This window comes from Triturus cristatus, chromosome 1_2, assembly GCF_964204655.1.
Source record: "Triturus cristatus chromosome 1_2, aTriCri1.1, whole genome shotgun sequence".
Taxonomy (NCBI): Eukaryota; Metazoa; Chordata; class Amphibia; order Caudata; family Salamandridae; genus Triturus; species Triturus cristatus.
The window spans coordinates 604,216,184-604,242,662 of NC_140580.1; the positions used below are offsets into that span (position 1 = coordinate 604,216,184).

Genomic DNA, 26,479 nt, shown 5'->3' on the forward strand with positions numbered 1-26,479 from the left:
GTTCTAGAATACGCACTTTCGTGGGGTGTATAGTGCTCCCTATGTAGCGCAAGCCACAAGGGCAGACCAAACAGTATACAGTGAAACTGGTGTTGCAGTTCATCAACTTATTAATTTTCCTGGGATGATCTAAGCCAGGTACATTGTAATGTGTGACCTTTTTGCTGTTTTTGCACGCTCTACATTTGAGACAAGGATAGAAACCTGTTATCTTTCCAAATGGTAATATCTTGCTCTCTTTGCTGCAGTGACTGTGAACTAAGTCGTCACGCAGTGTTTTAGCCCTTCTGAATGTCATGAGTGGTGCTTTTGGCATATCTTTACCTATTATAGGGTCTGATTTTATAATATGCCAGTTCTTGCTCAGGATATTAGAGAGATAATGAGGATCTTCCGAATAATCAATTATTATTCTGAATTTATTATCACTCTCTTTCTTTTGTCTCATCTTATGATCTTCATCTTTGATCAAGTCAGTTCTGGGTTTCACTTCCACTTTTCTGACTGCTTCATCAAGAATTTCCTTATGATAACCCCTCATCCTGAATCTTTCTACACTTTCTTTAGCTGCGAGTTGATAATCGCTGTCCCGTGTACAGTTCCGCTTGATCCTAAGCAGTTCGCCATAAGGAATACTGGTTATCGTTTTTTCAGAATGGCAACTTCTAGCATGTAACACGGAATTACCCGCGGTGGGTTTCCTATGCAAACGCGTGCACAGTCTGCCCTCCGCAGGGAATACCACCAGATCCAAGTAATTCACAGATGTCTTACTTATTTCTCCTGTGAATTTAAGGTTAAGATCATTGTTATTGAGTACTCTAACAAATTCATTTGCTTGTTGTTCAGTACCTCTAAAGACAATAAACAGATCGTCTATATATCTGGTCCAGCTTATCACATTTTCTGTCCAATACTTATTGTTCTCTGCCCGGGCCACCTGCTCCTCCCACCAGCCCACGAACAAGTTCGCGTAGCTGGGGGCGAAGCAGGTCCCCATAGCAGTACCGCGTATCTGTCTAAATAGAAGATCCTGGAACAGAAAAATGTTATTACATAGGCAAAATCCCACGAACTCAATTAGCATATTATTGTGTTCTGCCAAATTTATTGGACGATTGTCCAAAAAGTACTTGATTGCCTCTAATCCTTGATTATGACTGATGCTAGTGTATAAGCTTGATATATCAAGAGTCATCATTACAAAGTTATCTTCCCAGAGTATATTTTCCACATGATTTAAAAAGTCCTTGGTATCTTTGATATATGAAGCCAATTTAGTACCAAATTCAGACGAGAAAAAATCCACATATCTGCCCCCGAGAGTGCTTTCTTTGAGAGAGAATAAATTTTATATATATATATATTCACTGAAAAAAACCATAGGTTTCAGACATGTTATAGTTAGCGGAAATTTTACTGATAAAAAACCAATGAAATTCCCCCGTTATAGTTAGTGCAGGCAACTATAACTCACGCGACCGCAATCCTCTGCTGATGCTAATACTGTATTTAGACACTTATTTGCCCATGTCTTCCTCCATAAATTTTTAGCTATACATATATTACAAATATTTTTTTTTCATAAAGACACATATGTCATCAGCAGAAGATTGCGGTCGCGTGAGTTATAGTTGCCTGCACTAACTATAACGGGGGAATTTCATTGGTTTTTTATCAGTAAAATTTCCGCTAACTATAACATGTCTGAAACCTATGGTTTTTTCAGTGAATTTGCAAGGTTTTTTAAATGCTAATTCCTAACTATAACGTGTGTGAAACCTATGGTTTTTTCAGTGAATTTGTACGGTTTTTTAAATGCTAAGTTACTTTACGCCATTCGTGGCGTGCACGCCCACTTAACGCTTCGCGCACCGTGCGCGCACAGAGAGCACGCGGTGCGCTTCGCGCACCGCGCGCCCACTTTACGCAGTTAGTGCCGTACACGCAAGGTGGGCACGCAGTGCGCTACGCGCACCACGTGCCCACGTTACGCACCGTGCGCACATGGAGGACATATTATGCGCTTCCTTGTGATAGGTAATCTGTTAAATTTAATTTGTAAGTGATGACAATAATATGCCATGCACAGAGTGTTTTTTTTTTTTTTAATTAAAATTTGTAGCGTAAGCGCACCGTACGCGTACGGTAAGCGTAATCGGCGAAATTTTCAAAAAATAAAAATTTACCGTTTTTGGCCTTGGGGGATCTTTGAGGACTCAACTAACATGGCTATGTGCATGGGCGCTGTCTAAACAGCCCCTTTATATGTTTTTTGCCTTTGTTTACAGCCCCCCCCTCAGAGTGCGAGAGAGAAAATGGCGGCCGCCGCTTCCTCGTTTCGACCGATTCGAATGTTTACTTAGATGTAACAGCCAATCAGAATCGCGCTCGCGCACGCCACCGTACGCGTACGGTAAGCTTACGGTAAGCGTACCGTAAGCTGGCTCAGATATATATATTGATTTAAAGGCTATTTTCTCAGAATCTACTGAACAGATTTACACCAAACCTACAAAAGGCACTTCCTTGACCTAGGGACTACCTCTCTGCCAAATTTCTAGTAATTCTGTTCAGCCGTTCGGGCTGTAGCCCTGTCTAAAGGTCCTATGGAAAAATGCTTGGGACCCCCCTTTTATCTCAGCCCCCGCTTGACGAATCCCCCCGAGACTTTCAGGGTAGGAGCGGAGCGTAGCGCCCCACCTATTTTGAGAAATTCGCGAGGATTCGTCAACCGGCGCCAAAGTTATTCAAAATAGAATGTTGCGGATTTCCTATGGAAAAGGGGTCCTAACTATAACTACCTACTGGCGACCGCCAGTAGGTAATATATATATATATATATATATATATATATACATACACACACTAGAAAAGAGTGTGACAGTGCTCCGGGGGACTTAAAGGCGGCTTTATTTGTTGACAGTGCACTAGCATAGAAAGGGACCCTGAAACACTCGGGAGACGCGTTTCTTCCTTCAAATGGATTCCTCAGTGCCCGTTTCAGTTGTATACTTGTTAGGGGTCCTTTGCTGTGGTGTTTTAACAGCTGTGACCACTCCCAGTCACATGATCACGCCCCTCCTCTGCCTCACAAGTGCGAAGCTCCTTGTGCTGTGCCTGCTCCTCCACTGCATGCTGGACATCATAGTTCCCAGTATATATATATATATATATTCCAGGAGAGAGAGAGAGAGAGATGTTTAAATGCAGCAGGTGTATCAATCCAATAGAGGAGGGAATGAGGATATTTAAATGTCTGAGGAATAGAAATACAGCACATTAGGGCTGGCTTCAGAGATATTTAAATACCTTAGATGTATAAATACATGAAGTAGAGGAGACATGAGTGAGATTTAAATGTCCTACATGTAATGATACACCAAAGCAATTAAGGTAAAGAAGGCACCATTAGCATCAGTGGACTCCATGTTTAGATACCCAAGTTTTTTTGCCGAGGCGCTCCCTCCTTCCACACCCTCAAGTCGCAAAAACTGTGAGAAATAACCCCAACCCTTGGGACAGTTGTTACTAGCAGCTTCTCCAAAAATCTCCATAAAGTCGCGCTTAGCCTACAAATCCTCTTAGAAAACGCTGGCTACATTGGACTGTTGTCGACTTTATTCTAAGTTGTGGGTTGCTGAGGGTGAAATGGGAGATCTGTAAGCCAGTCCAATACTGGGCCGCTGGTTCTCCCTTTATAGGTCATCCTTAATGAAGCGATGGAGCTCAGGGACTTGGCCCCTTCCTTCTCGGGGCTCTCTGTCGCAGGCGCGTTAAAATGCTGAGTGAATTACCTACTTCTGTCAAGATACACCTTTCAGGTCACAAAATGAATCCCTGACAAACTGACTCCTCCTTTTACCCTTCCTAGAAGGATAAAATGTATGTGATATCACTCTTAGTGGATCCTCGAGACTTTGCTAACTGAGTTTAGTAATAATCTTAATTAAATGCCCTACTCTGTGATTTAAAAACCAGTCTCTTTCTCGGCAGATCACCGCTAAGGTTGAAAGCAAAGACCTTTCATGACCATTCACTAATTGGCTTCTCTGTACACAGATCAGTTTAGGGGGAAGTCGGAGATCAGCCTCTGTGCCCATTCAGTCCTTGGCCTCTTTGTCCATATATCAACGCTAGGGACGAGTGGGTGGCCCGTCTCAAAGCATTGTCTCTCTTTGACTTCTCCAAAGTGTGATTCTTCCAACGAGTGGAAAACACGTCACCAGAAGCAACTTTCCAGGGTAGAGGGATGACAGTGCTAGACGTTTGGAGCACTCGAATGTTTGCAAAATTGCCAGGAAGCACACAGCTGCAGCTAGCAAATGTTACATATGCACAAGGGAACTCTCTTTTTCACGTTACCCAAACAGGTGACCCCAGGTCTCTGATTATAAATTGCAACCTGGGTACTGATGGCGTGCCAACTCGGCATTCCAAATGAACATTACCACGCGGTAACACCCTACCAGTAGCACGCAGTTACAAGTTAATCCCCTCGGCATGGGGCTACCTGTACTGACCTGGTTTTACTGGGCAGCCTTCCTCATTGTATTTCCTGTTCCTTGAGTATTGAGTCTGCTGGCAAGAGTAGTGCAGCACCTCGAATAACTGCGGTGTTAACAGTGAGCACACGGCGCCAAGAGCAGCCAGTGCCTTAAACAAATCGCAAGTCTTACGCTCAGACCAACCACCATCTTAAAAGCACACAATTCGGCACCAGTAGCAGGCCTGGGCTCAACGCGGTACCCCCAATATAGAGCCCAAGATCAGCAACTAGCTTAAAAACGCACCAAATGCGTTAATTCATTGTATTGAAAATTGAGGGACTGTGAAGGCAAGGGGAGTTACAAAGGAGGGAGGGCAGCGAAAGAACGAGAAAAGGAGAGAGATGAAAACAGATGAATTAGAAAAGCAGAATAGCAAAACAAGAACAATGGGGATGTGGAAGGGGTAGATTCGTATAAAGAACAAAAGGGAGAGTGTGAAAAAAGAGATGTGGCAGCACGAACAGTACATGAGGAGGCAGAAAAACAGAGAACAAGCGCTGAAAGACAAGCGCGGCCCGATCGGCGGTCTTCACTTTTGAAGCACTGCACTCGTGCTTGCGGCGGCATCCAACGTGGCCGCGCCGCTGCTCGCTCCCGCAAGGTGGATGCCACCACAAGCACAAGTACAGTGCTTCAAAAGTGAAGACCGATGGCTAATGGCCCTCCTAGAGCAGCGCATGCGCGATGCCTAGGCGAGACCTAAAAACCGGTCAGAGGAAATCTGAAAGACTGCCACTAGGTGGAACTATTCACTAAAGAATCCAAGATACATGACAGAAGAACGCTATTTAGGAAGTCTCATCCGAGTACAGTACACTCTATTTGGCACATTCCTTCTATTTCTCTAAACATCTTTAGATTTCTTGCCTAGATAGCAATGAACTACTAAAAAACACACTAAGATTTTCTCACCAAACAAAGTCAACCTGCGCTCAAAAAAGAAGCAATCCTAAATAGCTCAAAAGTAAAGCATCTCTCTCAACTTATTGGCTAAACATAGTAAAAATTATTCTCGGCTGGCATTCTAGTAGTCTCTGCTCAGAAGCACACTTAAAAAGTTAAAGTACTATCAATATAGCTTTATAGCCCGCCGTAGCTGGCTATACCGGCTATTAAAGGCCCGCTCCCGCGTTAAAGGCCCAAGCCGAAGGCCAGGGACTTTGACAAGTGAGCGGGACTTTAAGAGCCGGTATAGCCTTGCTATGAAGGGCTATAAGGCTATTAGAACATTCTTTCACTAGAGGGCAGAATGTTTTAACAAATAAAACAAAAAGGCCTCTAGAAGCTCTCCAAAAGGCATTTGTAAAACATTGTAATGTTGCTCTGCGGGCCTTTACTGGCCCGTAGAAGCATGGAGCATCCATTGTCTTCAAGGGAGCTCCCAATAATCCAATGTTCTAATAAAAGAACAGCAACCGTACAATAAAGCATTTCCAAAAATTAATGCAGCGAAAATGCAGTAAATAAATATTGATGTGATGTGTAACTGATGCACGCGAATTGGGTTAACACGCCATTATATTTTGAAGTGCAGCCTTCAACAAAGGGATATGCCTGCTGTGATAAAAAAAAAATATTTGGTCAATTTCAGAAATAAAATATATATAGTCACTGAAAAAAACCACAGGTTTCAGGTACTTTATAGTTAGTCTGACATTTAAAACCAGAGAAATTTGGCCGTTATAGTTGAGCTAACTTCAACTCGTGCCCCCGCAATGCACTGCTGATGACGTCACATATTACATCACTCATGAGATGGTCAGTGACATCACTGATGACATCTCAAATGACATCACTCATGACATCATCAGGAGACAGTTTAAAAAAAAAAGTTATATATAGATACTCAAAGGTGTATTGAAGAATGAGTGGGTGTATGAGTGTCTGAATGGATGATTTAGTGGGTGCATGACTGACTGTATAAGTGAGTGATTAAACGTGTCTTAGTGAATGTATGGGTGAGTGACTAATCTGTGTTAATGTCAGTATCAGCCTGTCATTTGGTGTGTAAGTGGCTGCATGGGTTGGTGAGTAGCAACATGAGTGTCTATATGGGTTAATGATTGGTTGTCAGAGTACCTGTATGGGTGCCTGAGTATCTGTGTGGGTGGGGGGGGTGTAAATCCCTGCATAGATGTGTGACTGGGTGATTTAGTGGGTGTATATGTACATGAGTGTATCTGTGCGGGGCTGTATGGGTGAGCGAGTGTGCGTATGGCTGTGTTGGTGAGTGAATGGCTGTCTTAGTGGTATATCTATGAGTAACTTAATAAGTAAAAGGCAGTATATGTGTATGGTTGTATGGATGTGAGTGGATCTGTGTAGACCTATGAATCAGTGAGTGAGTATGTACTAACTGGTATTGGTGTGTCTATGGTTTCGAGAATGGAACTCTGTATTTTACAGTGGGTGTATGAAAGGTTATATTAGGGTGTGAGGAGGTGCATCAGACATAAAGTTATGTCATCAGTGTTGTCATTTGAGATGTCATCAGTGAGGTCACTGACCATGTCATGAGTGACTTAATATGTGACTTCCTCAGCAGTACATTGCGGGGGCGCGAGTTATAGTTAGCTCAACTAAGTATAACGGCCGAATTTCTCTGGTTTTGTACGAGAGAAATGTCAGACTAACACCGTCACTGAAATCTGTGTTTTTTTCAGTGAATTTCATAGGTTTTTTAAATGCTGATTACTAACTAAAATGTCCCTAAAACCTAATCTTTTTTCAATGAATTTCTAAGGTTTTTCAAATGCCAATTACCAACTATAACATAGGCCTCCAACCAGCTCTTAGGAATTCCGCTGCGTGGGACGTACAGGAGGTTCCAGGACGGGTTCGTGGCCCCCAAGGTCCATCTGAGGCCACGGGGACTTTATCCCCCAACTAGTATTTTGCCAAGTTGTGTATTTGCAGAGAGGTGGAGAAAGGAGGGATGACCTCTGACAACTTCTCACAATCCTGCTGTGTGGGACATACTGGAGGTAACAGGAGGAGTAGCTGGCCCCCAAGGGCATTCTTGGGGGCCAACTACCCCTCCTATTACCTCCAGTAAATCCCATACCGCATGATTGCATAGTTCTGATAGCTGGCCACACCACCTTTCCCCACCACTCTACCAACATGCCTCCTGGCGCGCTCTTGGTTGGGGGATGAAGTCTCCTTTGCTGCTGAGGGTCCTGGTTTGGCCTCTTGGGCCGACCAAACAGTCATGCACACTTAGCATTTTCTCTACCTGGCTGTTTTGCACAGCCCAAAGGAGAACATGCCCAAGCTCCCAGGCATTGCCTGAGCGGCTAAACAGGCCGATCAGACCAATCACAACGCAGCATCAGCAGGCCTTTCGGTGCTGCCAGCAGAGTGAGTATGGAGGAGTCTTGTAGCAGCGGTGGAAAAGTTAGGTTAATTTTGTACTTTTTTTTCATCCCCCCTGCCTCGCCCCCCTCATTCCAAGGCAGCCGCCACTGCTTTAAAGGTTTCCGATCCCATGAGGAGAAATGACTACCTAACCAGTACTGTCACTAACTACCCTCAGTTAAACAGAACTGCTGGTTTTCTTGTAACCGGAGACCAGTATAAACTGATTTTTGATTGGACTTCGAACGGACATCAAAGCACATGGACCCCTGTGGCCAAAGTCCCCTACCGTGGTCGTAGACCCAAGGGTGACCAAAGGAAGACCCCTGCCACCCGATGAATCCACAGTTATTTTCCGTATCCTGTATCGCTTGCATCAGGAACAATCAATCCATCAAGAAATGAAACATTTATAAAGTGCTGCAAATCATCCGCGAATGTCTCAAGGCACTGGAGTTGCTAACAGCTGCATGGTGATCTGTTGATTTGAACAATCAGGTTTTGAGTCCTTTACGGGATTGTTGGCGCAATGAGGCAGTCCTGATGTGCAGGGGAAGGATGTTCCAAGAATTGGCCGCCATATGTAAGTAAGAGCATCTTCCACTGTTGACTCAACGGATCCGGGGCGGGGTGCCTTTGAGGAACAGGGGTTAGATCGCAGGAGTCTGGTTGGATGGAGGAAGGTCATGTGCACGTTGATGTATTCTGGTCCTTCGTTTTGCAGTGCTTTATATGCATGTGTCAACATCTTGAACTGGAATCTCTTCAGGATCGGGAGCCAGTGTTGCTTCTTGAGGTGTGGTGTGATGTGAGTCCATCTGGGAATTAGTCTTGCTGCGGAGTTTTTTTATTGTCTGTACCTCATCAGGAGGAGCGCGGTGATTCCTACATAGTGTGTAATCCAGCCTGCTGCTGACGAGGTCCTGTACGGTCCTTCTGTTGACTGCAAGTCACCTGAAGATCTTGCGGAGCATGCGGGGGGGGGGGGGGTGAGGAAGCAAGTGTATGAGACTGTGCTTACCTGTTTCTTCATAGATTGCTTTGCTGCCCAAGATGATGCAGAGCTTGTGGGCGTGGTCCGTCGGGCAGGGGACAAGCATGGTTCAGTAGGCCACCAGGCGTCGTTCCATGATGAGATGATGTTCCTTCCTAAAGATGAGGCCCTCAGTCTTGTTCGTGTTGACCTTGAGACAATTGTCCTTCATCCAGTAGGTGATATTCACAATACATCTGTGGAAGTTGGCTTTGGTGGTGGAGGGTTCTTCTGACAGCAAGAGGATGAGCTGGGACTAGTCGGAGTAGGAGATGATGTGGAGTACATGAGATCAGACGGAGTTGGCTAGGGGGGTCATGTACGTGTTGATGAGGGTGAGACAGAGGGTGGATCCTTGGGGGATGTTGCAGATCTTCTTGAGTACGGAGGTGAACGGTGGGAGACTGATTCTCTGGGTTCCACAGGTGAGGTATGAGGCAATCCATTTGAGGGCGTCTCCTTGGATTCAGGTGTGGTGGAGTCTGTTGATCAAAATGTGATGGGAGATGGTGTTGAGGGCGGCTGACCAGTTCAGAAGGATGAGTGGTGCCATTTTACTGTGGTCTAGGAATACCCTTCACTGGAAAGGGGGGGGGGCAGGCAGATAGCTCTATGGAGGTTCCCTCAAATAGCCTGGAAATGGACTGTAGAATGCTTTGCCTTCAAAGTAACTGTCCTGCCTAGCCTCACTGGCCTTTTGATTTGCTCCTTGCCGGAGTTGGTTGCCCAATGTAGGCCATTGTAACCAAACACACTTTACTAAAGTTTTTCATGTCACTGTTAATCAGCTAGTTGCCAATGCTCGTTTGTGATTTGACTGAAAAGCAGTTATTTATTATTTGATTAATAATTAATATTTCCGGAACCTTCTGGAGGTTTTTGCTCCTGTTAGGCCCCCATTAGGATGGCAGGCGCCTAGCGGTGCTGGGACCGTTTGCCAGTGGTGCGGCAGTCTCGCATTGCCAATTAGGATGCGACCGTCACCCTGGTGGTCTCATCCCGCATATTCAACATTGTGGCAGGTGGTGCTGTCAGCAGCACCCGCCACAATGTTGAGAATGCATGTTGTGCATTGGCATGCACAACCTGACAGGCAAGGCGCGGTGCCTGCCTCCTTGTGAATGCCAATGTAGATGGGGGTACCATGGGTACCCCCAAGTGCAGCCAGCCCCCCACCCCCCTGGGGCCCGCAACGGGCCCCCAAAGTAAACACTGCATGCCTTTCCATGGCAGAGTCTCCGCCATGGAAAGGCATTCCACCGCCATCATCAGAATATGGATGGCGGTGGCACCGCCACCATATTATGGTCTTTTTCCGTCCGGCAGGCAGTCGTGACGATTGTCTACCAGCGGAAAAGCGACGGACGGTCTTTCCGTCAGCCGCGGTACCCCCCGCCATGCTAATATGGCAGGGGGTAAATGGCCGTCCGGCGGGGTGTTTTGGCAGGTGGGTGGTGGCGATCTGCCCGCCATGCTAATAGGCCCCTTAGTGTCTAAAAATAAGAGCTATTTTTATAAATTGGGGTTGGATTTTCTTTATATCATACTTCTTTCTTATTAAACAGTTTTGGTACTTCTAAATGCTTTGCACTTGTTCCTTTAACAAAAACGGATTGCTTGAACCCACAGCTACCCACGGTTGAGCTAAGGTTTTGCAAACGAGTATGACTGGACCCAAGATGGGTTTGTGAGTTTATTACATGGTGAGGTCGCACAACCACACCATATAAGAAAACGTTTTCCTCACAGTCAACAAATGAAGTTTCCAAAGACAGGTGACAAAGTTTCACTCTGGGTAGTCGAGAAACACGCCTTCACATTTTAAACAGGATTAGAATGAGGTTTTAGCAATGTTAGTGACACCAACTGCACCAAAAATAAGGTTTTTAAAAACCAAGACCCTATGCTCCTTCCCAAAGGGTAATAACTGGGAAATTGGTGTTGTCCAAATCAAGAAAACTTCATCCGAGAGGGTACGTCACATTTGAGAATATCCTTGTATGAAAAAAAACAGGAACTGAGATGTTATGGCTGTAAAACACGAGAAAATAGACTTTGGACCATGCACACTGAAAAATGTAGAAGCAAAGCAGGCTTTCAAAAACAGAACTAATTTAGAGTAGTTACTGGTGTGACGAGACTGAATAAGGGTTACTCAATGTCGGGACTCATGCATTTTAATTTCTCCTATTGTCCTTTCACCAGACAAATGATCTGTTATCTCAAGTTAGGTAGACCCCACAGACCTTTTTAAGAGCTTAAAGAAATACAATTTGAAACCCAGATGCCCATTCGCTATTGTCCCACCCACCACACGACAGTATTCTCTGCATTAGTCCAGTTTCTTTTGTCTGTGTGTACAGAGACAAAGGAGGCATAATGGATTCTAGGAATATGAGCTTTGGGACTAGGAATGCAGGTCATTGCATTGGGCGTTTAATATGTACCTTAACTTCTACATTCCATTCCTCCATCCTCCAGGTGGCAGTGAACACGAATAGTGTTGAAGATGATATCCACAGGTCAGAGTTATTTTAAAAAAGAAATAATAATATAGTCGTGTGCCACAGAATACTTTTTGATGCTGATATGGCCCTGAATTTCTTTGGCATAAATACCATCCTTTAGTGAAAGGCCAATGACTGTTAAATCATATAATAAAGACAAGAGAAGTCTCTGGATATATTTGTGCCTCGTTTGGGCCCCCGTACATCCCAGAAATCCTTCTTAAGTCCAGAATGATCTTACACGATCTAGGTACAAACCAATAGTTTTTACAAACATATTACTTACAGCCCATGTTTAGGTCTCGCCTGGCGTAGGCTGCACGCATGCGCAGGTTCGCCCGGCGAGATTTAATGTTTTGAGGGATTTTCTGTAAGGGGCAATAAGCCCCGCCCCTCTTTTCCACTGGCCGGCGTCACCGTTTATGCTAAACGGCAGCCAGCCATTGGAAAAGAGGTGTCGGTGACGTCTTTGCTCAGCTTTCTGAGCCGTCCCATTTGGACGGGCTCGTCTGCCTTCCTTCTGCCGTGAAAGCTTTCTTATCTTTATGATGCCAAACACATGGCCCCATAAAGATAAGAAACCTTTTTCTGCCTGGTGAGCGCTTGTCTTCTAAAGCGCCTGCGCGTTTCTCTGTTTACTTCAGTTTGTGTGTTTCTATTTGTCTCTATGAGTGTCTTCTGTGTGCTTCTGTGTGTCTCTTTTCCTGTGTCTGAGTGTGTGTTCATTACTATGTCTGTGCTCCCTCAGTTTCCATCAGTGACGCGAAAACATTTCTAAGACTCGGTGAAATCTTCGTAAAAACAAACAGTCCGTTCCCTTCCTCACTGGAATGTGTTGAAACGTCACGTTGATATTTTTAGTCTTCTCGGTTCCAGTGAATTCTTGGCTCAACAACCCCACTGTGTCCCATACGTCTGTTCCTTCGGTACTCTAGTGGTTGGTTGTGGGGAGGTCACCTGGAACCACCTTCACCCAAAGAGGTTGACTGCACAGTGCACGTGCGATGCAGTCTCCATGGAAAGCTGTAAGCACTCATAACATAGGCGGGAAGAGGAGAAGGGTGGGTGTGTAATTGAAACAGGCGCTTCTTTTCAAATAGATGATTTTTTGTAAATCAGCAAAGTGAATCACTTTTGCACCCAAAAAGTGCGCTCGATTTTTCATAACCTCTGCTGAGTGTCTGCGGTTCTGCTGATGCCTGTCTCTCGTTATCACCTCTGGTAGGACTGTAACCAAAGACCTCCTATAGTTAATTTTGTTAAGGATGTCTGGCATAGCAGGGAGCGGTGACCCCTGATTGCTGCAGGCAGCAGTGACCACTGACAGCAGCAGGGAGTAGTAAACACTGACAGCAGCACGGAGTGTGAACACTGACAGCAGCAGGGAGTGGTGACCTTTGATTGCTGCAGGGAGTAGTGAACACTGACAGCAGCAGGGAGTGGTGACCCCTGATTGCTGCAGAGCCTGAGGTTTGATAAAGCTGAACCGCCTCAATGAGATGTGTGAGCTACAGAGACAATTTATAATGATTAGTTATGATGAGAAGTGTCAGCTGAGAGGCTAGAAATCTCTGAATGGGAACTGCATGGATAAGATGCCTTTGTCTATAGTGACAGATGACGCCCGTGCAGTCTCTTTCTTCCTCCTCTTCCAGCTCATTCCACCGCCCCCCTCCTCCCCGTGTCCCCTCTGCCCCCGGTCTCCTCGCTGTTGTGGTTTCAGGGCGCTCTGTGAGTGGTTAAGTAGTATCTGTCCCTACTCCCTGCGTCCTCGTCCACTCCCGGCTTTCCCGTTCACCCCTGCTCCTGTCCATCTCTCCTTCCCCTGCCTCTGCCCCCCCCCCCCCTCGGGCTGTGAAGTAATATGTTTTTCTGCTGCACAAAACCTTTTTGGAAGGAACCACCTCCCAAGGAATGAGTGCCGGGTGCCAGAGCCATCAGTGCAGCCTCCTGGTCAGGCTGTTTGCGGCCTCAGGGAGCTGGCGCTTGATGCATGTCTGATCCTCGACATGTGCTAGGTGGGGACTCGCTCTTCTGCGAGCGTAGGGCCAGTGACACGTCACCGGGACGGGCTGTCCAAGGCAGCGAGCAGAGGTGGTGCCGGGGGCCCTGGTGGTCGGCAGGAGGATCCCAACCCCACACCCCAATGCCTGAGTATTATAAATCAGTCACACTGATGCTGCGGGCCGATCACACCCCGGTGTCACTGCACCAGCTGCGCTAGTGATAACTACGCCTCTGGCAGGGAGGCGCCAGCATACATGGGGTGGGTGGGGTGGCAAGGGCGGGGGCCAAGATCTTTCAGGTCCCACTCCAACCGCCCCACCCACACGGGACAGAAGAAGGGACAGGGGTTGCTTTGCACAGTTGCATCAAACAGGCTCTGGGGATTTGGAAGGCGTTTTTTTTTCCTTCCTTCGGGAGTGAGGTCAGCCCCAGGAACCAGGGTGTTATTCACTGCCTGGAAGAGGGCCAACCCACGCCCCAAGAACGACCTTAGCTGGGGTGCCAGATTAGAGAAAACAAAGGGGATTCAAACAAGCATTGGGAAAGGCAATAGGTCTCACCTTTGGGACAGATTGGTTTGCCACTGGGGCTGTTCCAGGTACTGCCATCACTTTCCCCAGCTCCCTGAATTTAATTGTAGTAGGCAAGTGGAGGCAGAGAGGGAAGGAGCGGGATGGTAGAGAGAAGGCAATCAGAAAGGGATGAGAGAGAAGGAGAGAGTGGATGGGTGGATGGAACTAAAGAGACGGTCCAAGGAGACGCAGGGAGTGAGGTTGGTTGAATGTTTGCTGGGGCTGCTTCTGGTTCCCCATTCTGTCCGAGCAGCATGGCTAAAGGAATCAAACAGAACAAGCATTTGCAATGCAATTGGTCTCACATTTGCGAGATTTTAAGCTATTGGCATTGTAAATGACAATGCCTTTTATTTATGTTTTAAAAATCAGCACATAAATAAAAGGAATTGTCATTTACAATGCCAATAGCTCAAACTCTCGTAAATGCGAGACCTATTGCATTGCAAATGCTTGTTTTGATGATTCGATCAGTTCAGAAACACCTAGTTTTCTTCCAATAGTATTGAAAAAATAAAATCAACATCAAAACCTGTATTAAAAGAAAAATTTTGCATACATTTCTGGCTTCTTGATCCCATTTTCAAAGGCCATGTCCCGGTACGCCTTGCAGGCCATCAAGATGCTCTCAGTTCCACCAGAGGTCACCTAAACAAGATACACAAAAATGAGAATATTCAAATAACGGTTTTCTTAGAATGCCTCACTGCCAAACAGCAGCTTCAAGAAAATGGTTTCAAAGCACTCAAACGAATTTACAACAACGTAAGTGAACTTTTTGCCACATGAGGAGAAAGACGCTCCACTTCTGTAGAAACCCATCTCTAAACCTATGTTCTGAATGAAGGAGAAGCCTGTCGCCTTTGCAATCTAATGCTTTTTGTTGCTCAGAGAAATGTCTGAAGACGGCCGAGGGGTATTTCTTTAGGCAGATTGAGGGATGTATGATGATGCCTCTCTTTCTAGACCTCCAAATAACAGTATCCTGCCACCCTCACAACCGAGCCATAACTCAGCCCGACCCAAGTCCTTCTCTATAGAGAGACCGAGACCGTTTTTTTTTTTACAGAGACCCTCACTCATCCTATTGCTGTCAAGCTTCATTATTGGGTCTCTGCCTGTTCCCTATAAATCAGGATGGGCTCAACCATGTTCTAGAGAGCACTTTGGATATTACTGCTGATGTGATCTTGTTTTACAGATAAAAATACCTGAAGGACACCTCAGTTTTCCTTCAATATTGGGTGCCTTGTCTATGGTTAAAACTCGTTACTTGGGTGCATAGTGGGGACCACTGGTCCATACACGACCCAGGAAGGAAGAAAAATGTGAACACCACCACCCTATGGCCCTAGCACAAGTTGAGGACAGGGATACTCTCAGTAACCTCAAAAAGGAACAGGTCAAAATACTCCTACATGGTGCGATTATGACCGAATATCTAAGATCAAATTCAGACCTTCCGGACCGATTGTTAAAAAATTAAAGCTGCGGAAAATACTCTTTCCTTAAGGCCTTCAATATCAGATTTTATTTGATGTTAATACTGCTGTTTAACAAGATTTTGACTGATCATACCCACATAGTATTGAAACTGCAGTTGTTACAAGAACAAATGTCTATCAGATTTCAGGTTATTCAAACTTAAGCCTATGCCTACCCTCTACCCTTCTATTTTGTGCTTTAGGTTTTAAAAAAATAGGTTAAATAGACAAGGGCTACTTTGGAGAAGAGAGAAAATGCATATTCAATTAATCATTTTGCTGAAAGTTCATTCCACTAATCACCAGTCAAACATTTATTTTACACTTAAGAAAACGGAGAGCCATAATGTATTTCTATTCAAAGCAACTGTGTGACAAAGATGACAACCAGTGCCACATTAGGGAATGTAAATGGCCAAGGTCATTTCACTTTAGGAGATTAAGGACACTATCTGTAATTTGATTGCCAATGGATGACTAATCAATAGGCATGGTAGCATAGCTATGGTCCACCTTATAAATCCTTTAGAAGTCTCTTAACCATATAGTCAGCATAGTGCCAGGAAGCATAATGAAGACGCCTCTAAAGACAATAACAAAAAAAAAAGCGATCAGGCATAGCATAGGATGGGATGGGATGGGATTGGCCTCGATGAAGCAACATGTTGGTTGGAAAAATATGCGCTGGCCATTTGTGATCCTTAGAAGGAAGAAAATGATGACATAAAAGGTAATCATTAAAACAAAAATATCTACCAGTTTTGAGACTCATCTTTGATTTGTGATGGATATGAACTAGATTGGGCAAAACTAGCTTAAGAGGGTACAGGCATAGGTCTAATTATCTGATGAACTGCCTAATTTGATAAAAACACGAGGTTTTATCTAAGCAGTGGGAAATAATTTCTATCTCTTGCATTTCTTCAGGAAATATGAGTATTGGGGATTGGTCGTGTCCAATGGCAATTAGGAATTACTGGGCTTCAATTGTGAAAACAGGACTCTTTTACCTATGGGGTCATTGTGACCAGCTTACAAATGGAACAAAACTGAGAACCAAGCACATCCCTCTAGCATTTGACCCTCAAAGTAGCCACGAAGTGTAGTCCAAATGTGTCTCAGACTGGTGGCGTAGGTTAAAAAATCAAAATCAACAAAACATAGAACACTGCTTAATAATCAATATCCTATCATTCATTTTGAAATTACAAATGTAAGGATGAACCAGACCTCTCCAATCCCACTTGAACTGGAGATCTGTGGAAGGAGTCTGTGTTACACAACATTAAGCAATCTCAATTTTTCACGATAAAACACTGCTTCCCATTGTGTTTGACAGAGGTCACAATGTAAAACTTTTCGAACTGAATGTGCCAGTTCACAATGTAAAACCCCTTATTGCATTTGTCCAAGAACTCAGAGTATAAAAACCTTTCTTGTTGCACTTGTCAGAGCTCACACAGTTTCATTTTTCAGAGAGTTCACAATGTAAAACTCCACCTTTGATATCTGGCATCATGCAAAGCTCCTCCCTACTTGACTTGACGAACTTTCCGTTAACAATGACTATCAATAACGAACAATGGAACTACTTCACAGGCAGGTTAACACAACTGCTTCCCGTTCAAACTCTCAATGAATATAAGCAAATGGATTGAGCCATATCCCTCGTCTATACTGATTTGTTTTTAAAACACCTTTTAGGCGATTACATGAATCTGACGCACACTAAAGATGCCTTTAGTCAGACCTAATCATCAATAACAATAAATGGGGAAGCAAGCAGGGAGATGATGCCACCAGGCTTGCAAGAGTTAAATCCTGTGCATATTTTGCTTCTGTCTAAAAAAAGATTTTCAAAACATCAGTACATGTGTTTATTTCGTAGTTGTTGATATTAAACTCTGATAACAAAAACATAACATGCCTGCTTGCACAGAAGTTTAAACACTGGTTTCAAGGCAGGACATGGATCTAAAGCATTAGGTCAATGGAACTTCTTCATATCCTGGGAGATTAACAGATTTTTTTATAAATTGTGAGAAACAGCGCTTTAGTGGGTGGAAAAAGCAAGATAGAGAAATATGGAGCGATCTCGCTCTCACGCTCGATTACTAAAGTGCTGGATGTCCTCCCACTAATATAGCTCTGGTAGCAACTACTGTGAGGAAGACAAAGTATGGTGGCTAAAATGCATTCACATGGCCAACACCTGGAACAGAAACCAGGTACTGGGAAATTCTGCAGCTTTCCTGGAGTGCACATTTTATTAAATTAGAACGTTTTCATAAGCACCCCCAGGTAAGAATTGTTTCATTGCTCAACATCGAGGGCAACAAAGGAAAGTTATCTAATAACTTAAACTTAAGGAGTACTCGTCTTAAAGCAGAACCCACTTTACCGCCAACCCTAGGACTACCTACATCAATCCCAGTGTGTTCTCGGACTGTAATCCCTTATTCACTGCCAACCTATTCATTTGTCGTGGACATCATCCTACAGCTCTTCTTAATTGATTAAATTCTCCCACTTGTTGAAACTGACCATTGCATGGGGTCAAGAGTGTATTCCTATGGTGTGGAAGATGTATAATGAGAGTGGGGTCCAGGTGCCTCTGTTCACAGTATCACAGCATCTTCCCTGTGGGTTTTTGGACTGAAGGAAAAAACTATCCTTGAGTGGATGCAACTCAAAACGCTGGAGCTTAAGAAGTCGGGAGCCAATCCAGGTTATGACATCGGACACTCACAATGGATACCTTGGAGTTCGAGACAACAAGCTGTATTTGTAGGTGCCAAGTAAGAGGGAGCCGTGGGGTTTAAGGAGGACAGGGTACACTGAAAGCTGCAGTCAGACTCCGAATCCCATTAAGTCATCACATGGAGCCCATCCAACTGCATCCAAAACACAGACAGGTAGAGAAAAGTCTAACAGAACAACCCAATGGGCCACACTCGAAAATTCATACCTGAAAAGTCTTTTTAATGGAACCTGGAGAAGTACACACTGGTCCAGGGTAAAGTACACAATCGTTTATCTTATGAGTTGCCACTGCTTTCTAGATCATTTGGAAGAAACATGTACTTTTGTGCAATCTCTGTTGATGCTGATCCCATTATTACTCATTAACCTCTGTTACCGATTGTAGCTTTCACTGGCACCAATAATCAATTCTATTCATGATTTGGCTATTTACAGTAGAAGTGATAGCTTCTGTCATTAAACATCATTCATGTTTTGTAGCATCTTTGTGAACTTGTGTGATGTAAATTCTTGGCTACCTGTGCAACTCTTCCATCTGGACAAATAATTCTGTGGTATTTTTTTTTTATGTTGGCTATGATTGAGTGTCCTCAAACTCTAGATATTGTGCTTCATGTGAAGACTGACTAGTTGCATACTTGAAGTCCGGGAATATACTAAATTATTTTCACCACCCTGTAGTCTCCAAGAAGGGCACCCTCATCACAGGTCCTGGCTGGTGACTTCATTTTATAGTTTAAACATAAGATGAAGCTGCACTCCAGCTCAGGAAAAATTTACATCCTTAGGCTAGAAACAAGTCTAATGGCCTGCTGAAGCTCTGCAGGTTTACCTTTAGACTGACTTGCCAGAGTGGAAGGCCCAGCAAGCACAAGAAGTCCAGACAGCTGAACACAGATTGACAAGCAGAGTTTCTAACCCTGACAAGAGACTGGAGTGGTGCCCAAAAACCATCCATCCATTAGTGTAGGTGAACTAAGTGTTGACATCTGATGAGCATATTTCCTCTGCATGCCAATGTGTGTTTTGGCTCATTTTGTGGCAGCCGTGCCCCGCCCCCACCTTTCTCCAAACCCACTAGCTTCCACCAGGCGACGTGCGAGCAATGTTCATTTTAAGTGCGACGCCTGTACCTACATGCATTTTGTTGTTTTATTTGATTTATGATTGGTTGCTTTATTTACTTTAAATTTATAAAACTACGTTTTTCAAAGATTTTGTAAGCGCTGGTTTGTAACACAAGAACAACAACTGTGGGTGGACATTTTATCTTTGTTGCAAATATGTTTTATTATACCCAGCTTCAAGCTTCCAGCCACCTCCTTTGAACCAAACCTTGACAGCTCAACCTAGATTTTTGGAGAGTAAAGGAAGCATGAGAGGCCATCTTTCCATTACTAAGCAAGCGCCCAGCGTTTGGTTTAATGTGGAATACAAGTAACATCACTTCTGACATTCCTAGGTTGTCACAACATCTATGAGAATCGGGATAAACCTAAACAATGTGTGGTCTGGCTCTAATGGATTTAGGAGATGAGAAGCCACAGCCTGTGAGAAGGCTTGTGAGCTACACCCCCATGCACAAGTTTTCTAGAAGTAATCTCTGCAGTTCAATAGTTTGTCTGCAGCCCCTAAACCAGATGGGTTTCAGGACCACAGAACTGACTTTTGGTAATGGAGACGGAGGCAGACTATCACCCTCCTCCTTTGTGGATCACAAGATAAAACCACTAACACCCTAACAAGCATTATCTCATTCCAACTCTGCTTACACACCTTTAGGAGCCTCAGCGGAAAACCATTTATTGTCAGATATTTTGCAAGGATGTCAACTGACATTTCAAGATCTTTCTAGAGAGTTTTCAGTGCTTTTGGAGTAACTATGACACCATATATGACGCGAGACAATACCAATCAAAGGAAAAATAAACTGTTGTCCTCACAGAACGATCCAGCACCACTCAAATTTCACTGTTCTTCAGCTCAATGTTCTCAAGTACCAAAGTCCCCGATATCCACTGGAGACCACGGTTTACCCTTTTGTTATTTTAGCTGTTTCCATTTCTGAATCCCCAGTAAAGAGGCTAGTCTTACCTCTATAACCTAGGGTGGCCAAATTTTATTTTTCCCAAGTTCCAAAAAGTTCACTGTCTGTTCTTTCATTTCCAAAAACAAAAAGGTCAGGTTATTCATTTATGGCCTGTGGTTTGGCATCGAAGCTTTCCTTTGTGACTTTTGTTTCTGCATTTTTCCATTCCATGCAATCTAACCACTTAAGATATGCATCTGCAAATTTGTGCGTTGGGATACTTAACACTGCTCCATTATGAATAATACATTTTTTGTTCAACACTTTCTTTCTACGGCTGACATTCACTGTTGAACAAATACCTTATGTTAATCCCTGACATCACTCTGGATAGCATTCCCATTTTTGATGGCCTGCTTGTGCCAGCACGAAAATTAATTAATGTCCTCCCGTGTCTCAAAGGATCTGATTTTATCAGGAGCCCATTGACTCTAGCCATGAGAATGTGTTTTTTCTAAAGAATGGCTCAATAAATAAATCTACTGAGATGAGACATATATTGACCCATAGTGGGGGGTGCAATGATTTGTTTACAGCGATCAGAAGGGTCCATGGACAATCAGGTCAAGGAAAGCCACAGAGAGCAACAAGTGGCGATTTGTTTTATCTTCTCTCTGCCAGTTTGTGGTTTTCTAGTCAACTTTTTTCCGCTTTCACTTTCGCTGCTCTCGCGAGTCGGCAGCTGCCTTCGAGAGCCGGAGCTTCCGCGCTCGGCCATCAAGCAACCCCCAGGACTTGAGCACTGCTCTCTAGGATGTCGCCGGAGTCTCTGCGCTCAGCCAGCAAGTCTTCAAACCTTCAAGCCCCTGGGTCTCGAGCGCTGCTTACCTCCTGCTGCCGCCGTTACCAGACCAGTCACTGCACTCCCGATACGCCTCCCTCCCTCCGCCCTGTCACGGTAAGACCACAAACAGCGTCCAGTGTCCTACGGGCTGCCAGTTGCGGTACGGCTCGTGGTTTGGGGCACGCGGCCGTGGCAGAGGGTGAGGGGGTGGGGGAGTGCAGACGAAGTACGGTGAGGCTGGTTTTGGTGCAGCTGGCGTGACCTGCGGAGCGAACTGCGGCCGGTGAAGCGCGGTGGCTGACTGCGGGACACTGCAGTGGTGTTCCTCATTCCTCGACTGTCCGCCTGCCTGCCTGATTTGCTCACCCACTGCCCACCCGCCCAACTTGCCCCCTGCTTGCTTGCTTTCTTCTCCTCCCTGTTTCCCCCTCACTCACAGTCTCCTTGCCCGCTTTATTCCACAGTCTATTGCGGTGCTTAGGGGCCTGGGGAGAGAATTTGGGGTTTGTGGAGTCAGAGAGGAAGTATAGGAGCGGCTGCTAGCGCTTGCAGTGTTGGGGCAGGTGCGGGCCCCGAACTGCAGGCTACTCGACCAGAGAGGCACAGTGGTCTAACTACTGCTAATGGCCCTCAGAGGAGCGCCCAGAGAGGCTTACAGAGAGCGGGGAGCTAGATATCAACCTTGGAAAAACGTGATATCAGGAAAAGCAGCGGCCATAACAGTCCTTCAAGACAGCTACTTCAACCAAATCAGCCCATAGCATCTTGTACGCAATAATGCGGTCCAGGAAGACAAGGCAGCAGGCACCAGTAAACCCTGCCAAAAGAACGAGGGCAACCAAGAAGACACTAAACAAGGGAAGTGCCGAAGCACACGCGAGGATAAAAGACGAAGCCTTCAATCTGATCTCTCCGCTTTTTACCAGCCCTGAACCCTCAACAAGCGGGATGGCAAGTAGTTCAAGCAGTGACCCTAACTTGCCCAAGTTAAGTTACCAGCCTAAAATTTACACAAAGTTTTCATTCATAAAGGATGCCAGGCCTGTATTGTGTTTAAATAGCGGCAAAGTAACTAACCTCCCCAATCCACTCCAACCTCTCAAGGCACATAAAACAGAATTCCAGTTGGCACAACAGCAGCAATGGCAGCAGTCGGGGGCCAGACTGCAGAGGCTTATCAGCCACCGGCAAAAGCCATGGTAGTGGCGATGCAAGCCCTAAAGAGGAAATAGACGCACCAGCCATAATCAAGGAGGGAAAGACTCAAGGAATCGAGGCAAATGATCATCTAGGATACGATGACCTGAGTCAATTGGAGATAGTCCTGCCTATAAACATCGCAATAGATAATGAGCGCAGGCACAACACGACTGGAAAGGTGGTGAGCCGCAGAGCAATAACCGCAGAGGGAGGAACAGAAGCTATGAAGGAAAGAAAATGGGAAAGCACTAACAACTGCATCCCCTACAAGCATACCAAGGATGGATCCTTGGATAAAATGCTTCCACTGCAATTGGGAGGAGAGGGGGAAGCTTCAGAAGAACAAAAGCACAGCACAGCTCTTCACGGATCCTTACAGCGACCAGATACGCCGCCAAAGGCCAAAACGGAAGATAGTCCCATTGATAACCCTTTCTCCTCGGGTACTCTTGGTCAGGATTCACCGGAGAGACTTGGGACATGTGAACACAAGGAGGCGTGCACGGCTAACATGAGCACGGCTAACTTGAGCAAAGCAGATAGCGAAGACTCCTATAATATAACAAAAAACATCGAAGCCAGAAAAGCACCATAAGCACAAGATGAGCATGCTCAACCAACCCGGGAAAAACCTAAAACTCATCATGGTCACGGCATTGTCGCAGCCCAACCAAACTGTAATACACAACGGGCGCCAACACGGTTACTAAGATCTCAAGAAATTGAACCAGAGTCATCATATCTCACACCTGAAGAATGGGAGGAATTAGTCGCGTCATATTCCACTGCCACCGGAGGGGAGCCAGAAAGAAGGAATAACAGCTCTCCGAAATTCAACATTGAAAAGGATAAAATACAAGACAAAGATGATATCTGGTCCACTTTGCTGCACACAATGCAAATGTCTGTGAATGCATTGCAGTATCAATCAGATAAGATGGACCTACAGTTGTCAGTCCTCAACTCACTCTCCATTTTTGCTGCTAGCATAGATGATAAGCTGGCAGACCTTAACAATCTGATCAAGAGGGCACAGTCGGAGACACAATTTGCCCAGGCTAGCTGCACCTGCATAACAATTGTAGACACGCTAGCAACATTACCATCAGCACTGGATAATCTCCTTGCCGATATAAGGAAAGCAGTGCCAGCCCAACCAGCGCCGGGCTTGGCCCACACCAGCATCAGCGGGCAACCAACAACAAACCTAAGTAAAGTACAAAGACGCAAGGCACAGGCTAAACAAACTGCAATTGCGGCCCAGTTATCAGATGGCAGGCAGTTTTGCGTGGATGGGGACTTACCCATATCAGGGTTAAACAACAGCACACTAACCCAAGGAGCAACAGCACCCCCGACGAGCAACACCTCGCAACCCAGCAAATCCCTGGAAAAACAGGTACCGACTGAAGGTGCACAATTATCCTCCAAACAGCGGAGAAAACAAAGGAGGAAGGGACGAAACCAAAAACCCACGCAGGCATTGCCGCATAGCATGGATGGAATTTATAGTCCCCGGGATGCACCAATGGATGACCAACAAGTGTCCTCTAATAGGGAGGAAGAAAATACAGTCCCGGGACGGGAAGAGAAAAAGAGTCCAATCCAGGAAAAAGCACTAGAAAATATTGAGCGAACAACTGCCAATGAATTAATAATTGATGGACTGGAGCAGAAATCGGGGAACAAAAGCGGGAGCACGACAGGGGAACCACCAATAACAATAATAAAAGAATGGGCACTCAACATGTCAATACAAGACTTAGCAACATCATTAACAAAAGGCCCGACGGAGCCAGCAGGCAAAAAAACAGCCCCACAGAGAAGCATTTACGCGGAGGGGGAGATAATTATAACGTCAGCGTGAAGTACAGAGAAAGCTTTAGCAAGCAACAGCTACTCGGCCTGACTATACCATCACAGGGGCCATCACCATTAACAGAGGTCTCAACAGTGACAGAGAACATCCTGGACCAACAATTATGGCACTCAGGCGAAACAACAACGGTCATGTTTTACCCAGAGTATATATCAAAGGGACGGGTTGATACACTAAACAGGGGCAACATCATGCGTTTACTAAGGTCCATCAACACCTTAAGGAACATAAAAACCACCGACCTGGAGTCAGTAGAGTTTAAAGAATCACCTGATTGTCCAGGAACGGAGCTAACGAAAACAGTCTGGGCTACACCAGACCTAGCCGAGAGAGTCCGAAAGGAACAAACTAGATTCAACGAATGGGGCATTAAACTTCAGCCACTTGCAAAACAAAGGTATCCTGATTCCTTATTGGCCGAATCAAAGCGCCAAGAAGAAAACCCAAGCTCTGGTCAACCGAGCCCGCGATTATTCTCAGTACTGCGAGGGGCATGCAGCAACAGCACAGAGTATAGGGGAAACTGAGAACATAATGCATTAAGGGCACACTCGGACAGAAGCAAACCCACACCGGAGTGGAGCAGGGTTTCCAGGACAATAGACATAAAAATTGAAAGACCGTGACACTCTAAGCATAATGCACCCCCATATAAGAACTTTCTGAGAATCTGTTCCTGGAACATCAATGGGCTGGGAGACAAGACCTCGGACCAGGAACTGCTTTCTTATTTGCAGAAATTTGATATAATTTCGCTCCAAGAAACATGGAGTGAAGTACCAACGGCATTGCACGGCTTTAACATACTCTATCTACCGGCAACAAGAAGCGCTAAATTCGGCCACAATAAGGGAGGCCTAGCTACATAAGCAGCATTTACGCAGCAGAACCTTTACCATACAACCTAGCGCTACCAAATGAAATGCAAGTAACTCAAATTACCCTACAGGGGAAGACAAGTAAAGAATATATAATACTTGTAAACCTCTATCTGCACCAACGTGATAACAATAAAGGGAGTCCACAACTAAAGGAGGAACTGGTAAAAATAATAACAGAAGAGAAAACAAATAACTGGATAATGACAGTGGACTTCAACCAAAACATGCTCAGGAAAAGAGCTGATGACATCTACTCAGAGGAGGATCCATTTGCTTGGGAGGAAATGTCTCAAGACATCAACACAAACGGAAGACTCACAAACATCTCGAAAAATCTATTGTCGCTTTTAGAGCAACTGGGCTCACATGCATTAAACGGCAGATTTCCTGGAGATTGCCCACAAACAGCAACATTTAACAACGCAGTAACAAGGTCCACAATTGACTATACATTCTGCTCTCGCTGTATGTTCACAAAAGTAAAAAACTATCGCATTGGGAGCGTAAACTTCAGCGATCACTTACCCCAGGAAATCACGGTAGAAGAGCCATCAACATACAAATTGCCCCAGCAAATACACTCTGCTCAGAATATACTAACAACGAGAGAAGAGTAAAATGCAGCACCAATGATCCCGAAGACCTCCTCTCTTTTGCGAAACAACTCTGGGAAGAAGGGGAAGCAGCCAACCCCGACATAATTGGAGGCTGGGAGGCATTCACAAAAGCCCTACGAAACAGCCACGGAGATATAAAGGGACACTCTCGAAACAGGAGAATAATGCGCCATCAAAACCTGCGGTCAGTCTCCAACCTATGGAATAACGCCAAATTAAAAGAGCTAAAAGCACGGATAAACTTTACACTACGGAGGTTGAAGAAAGACCCATCGGCATTACAAGAACTGAGGCAGTTAAAAGCTACCCGTAAAAAACTTATTTGGCAAAACAAAAAGGAAGCCGAAGAATCTCTTTGGGCCAGACTTCTGTACGACACCAAAAACAACAATAGCGCACAATTTTGGAAGAAGATTAATGCCCTATCTAACCCGCAGGTCAGTGCATCAGCTCCAGCGTCACAGAAGAAGTATGGATAACTTACCTCAAACTACACTTTAACAAAGAATAGACTCCCCAAATTGGCTTAAATAACCCTGCGCCTAGAATGGAAATTCAACCATTCCAGCCAAACTCTAAGGCAGAACATGGACAGAACTTCTTCATCACAAACACCCAAGTTCACAAAAGAATCTCGAAAGGCAGACTGGAGGGAGCTCCAGGCCCAAATGGGATTCCGCCCATACTATTCAAACAAGACCCTGAATTTTGGGCTACAGTTCTAAAACCGATCTTTGACAGATTCCTGCAGACATC

The 26,479-nt window shown here is 45.0% G+C and overlaps 1 protein-coding gene across 1 annotated transcript in view; it reads right to left on the reverse strand.

Moving 5' to 3' along the window:
• Nucleotides 1–26,479, reverse strand: part of SGPL1 (sphingosine-1-phosphate lyase 1) — a 416,168-nt gene that overhangs the window by 128,617 nt on the left and 261,072 nt on the right. The window contains exon 7 of the mRNA XM_085607136.1: nucleotides 14,586–14,674. Coding sequence (XP_085463262.1) covers nucleotides 14,586–14,674 — 89 coding nt within the window. The remainder of the gene's footprint in view (nucleotides 1–14,585; nucleotides 14,675–26,479) is intronic.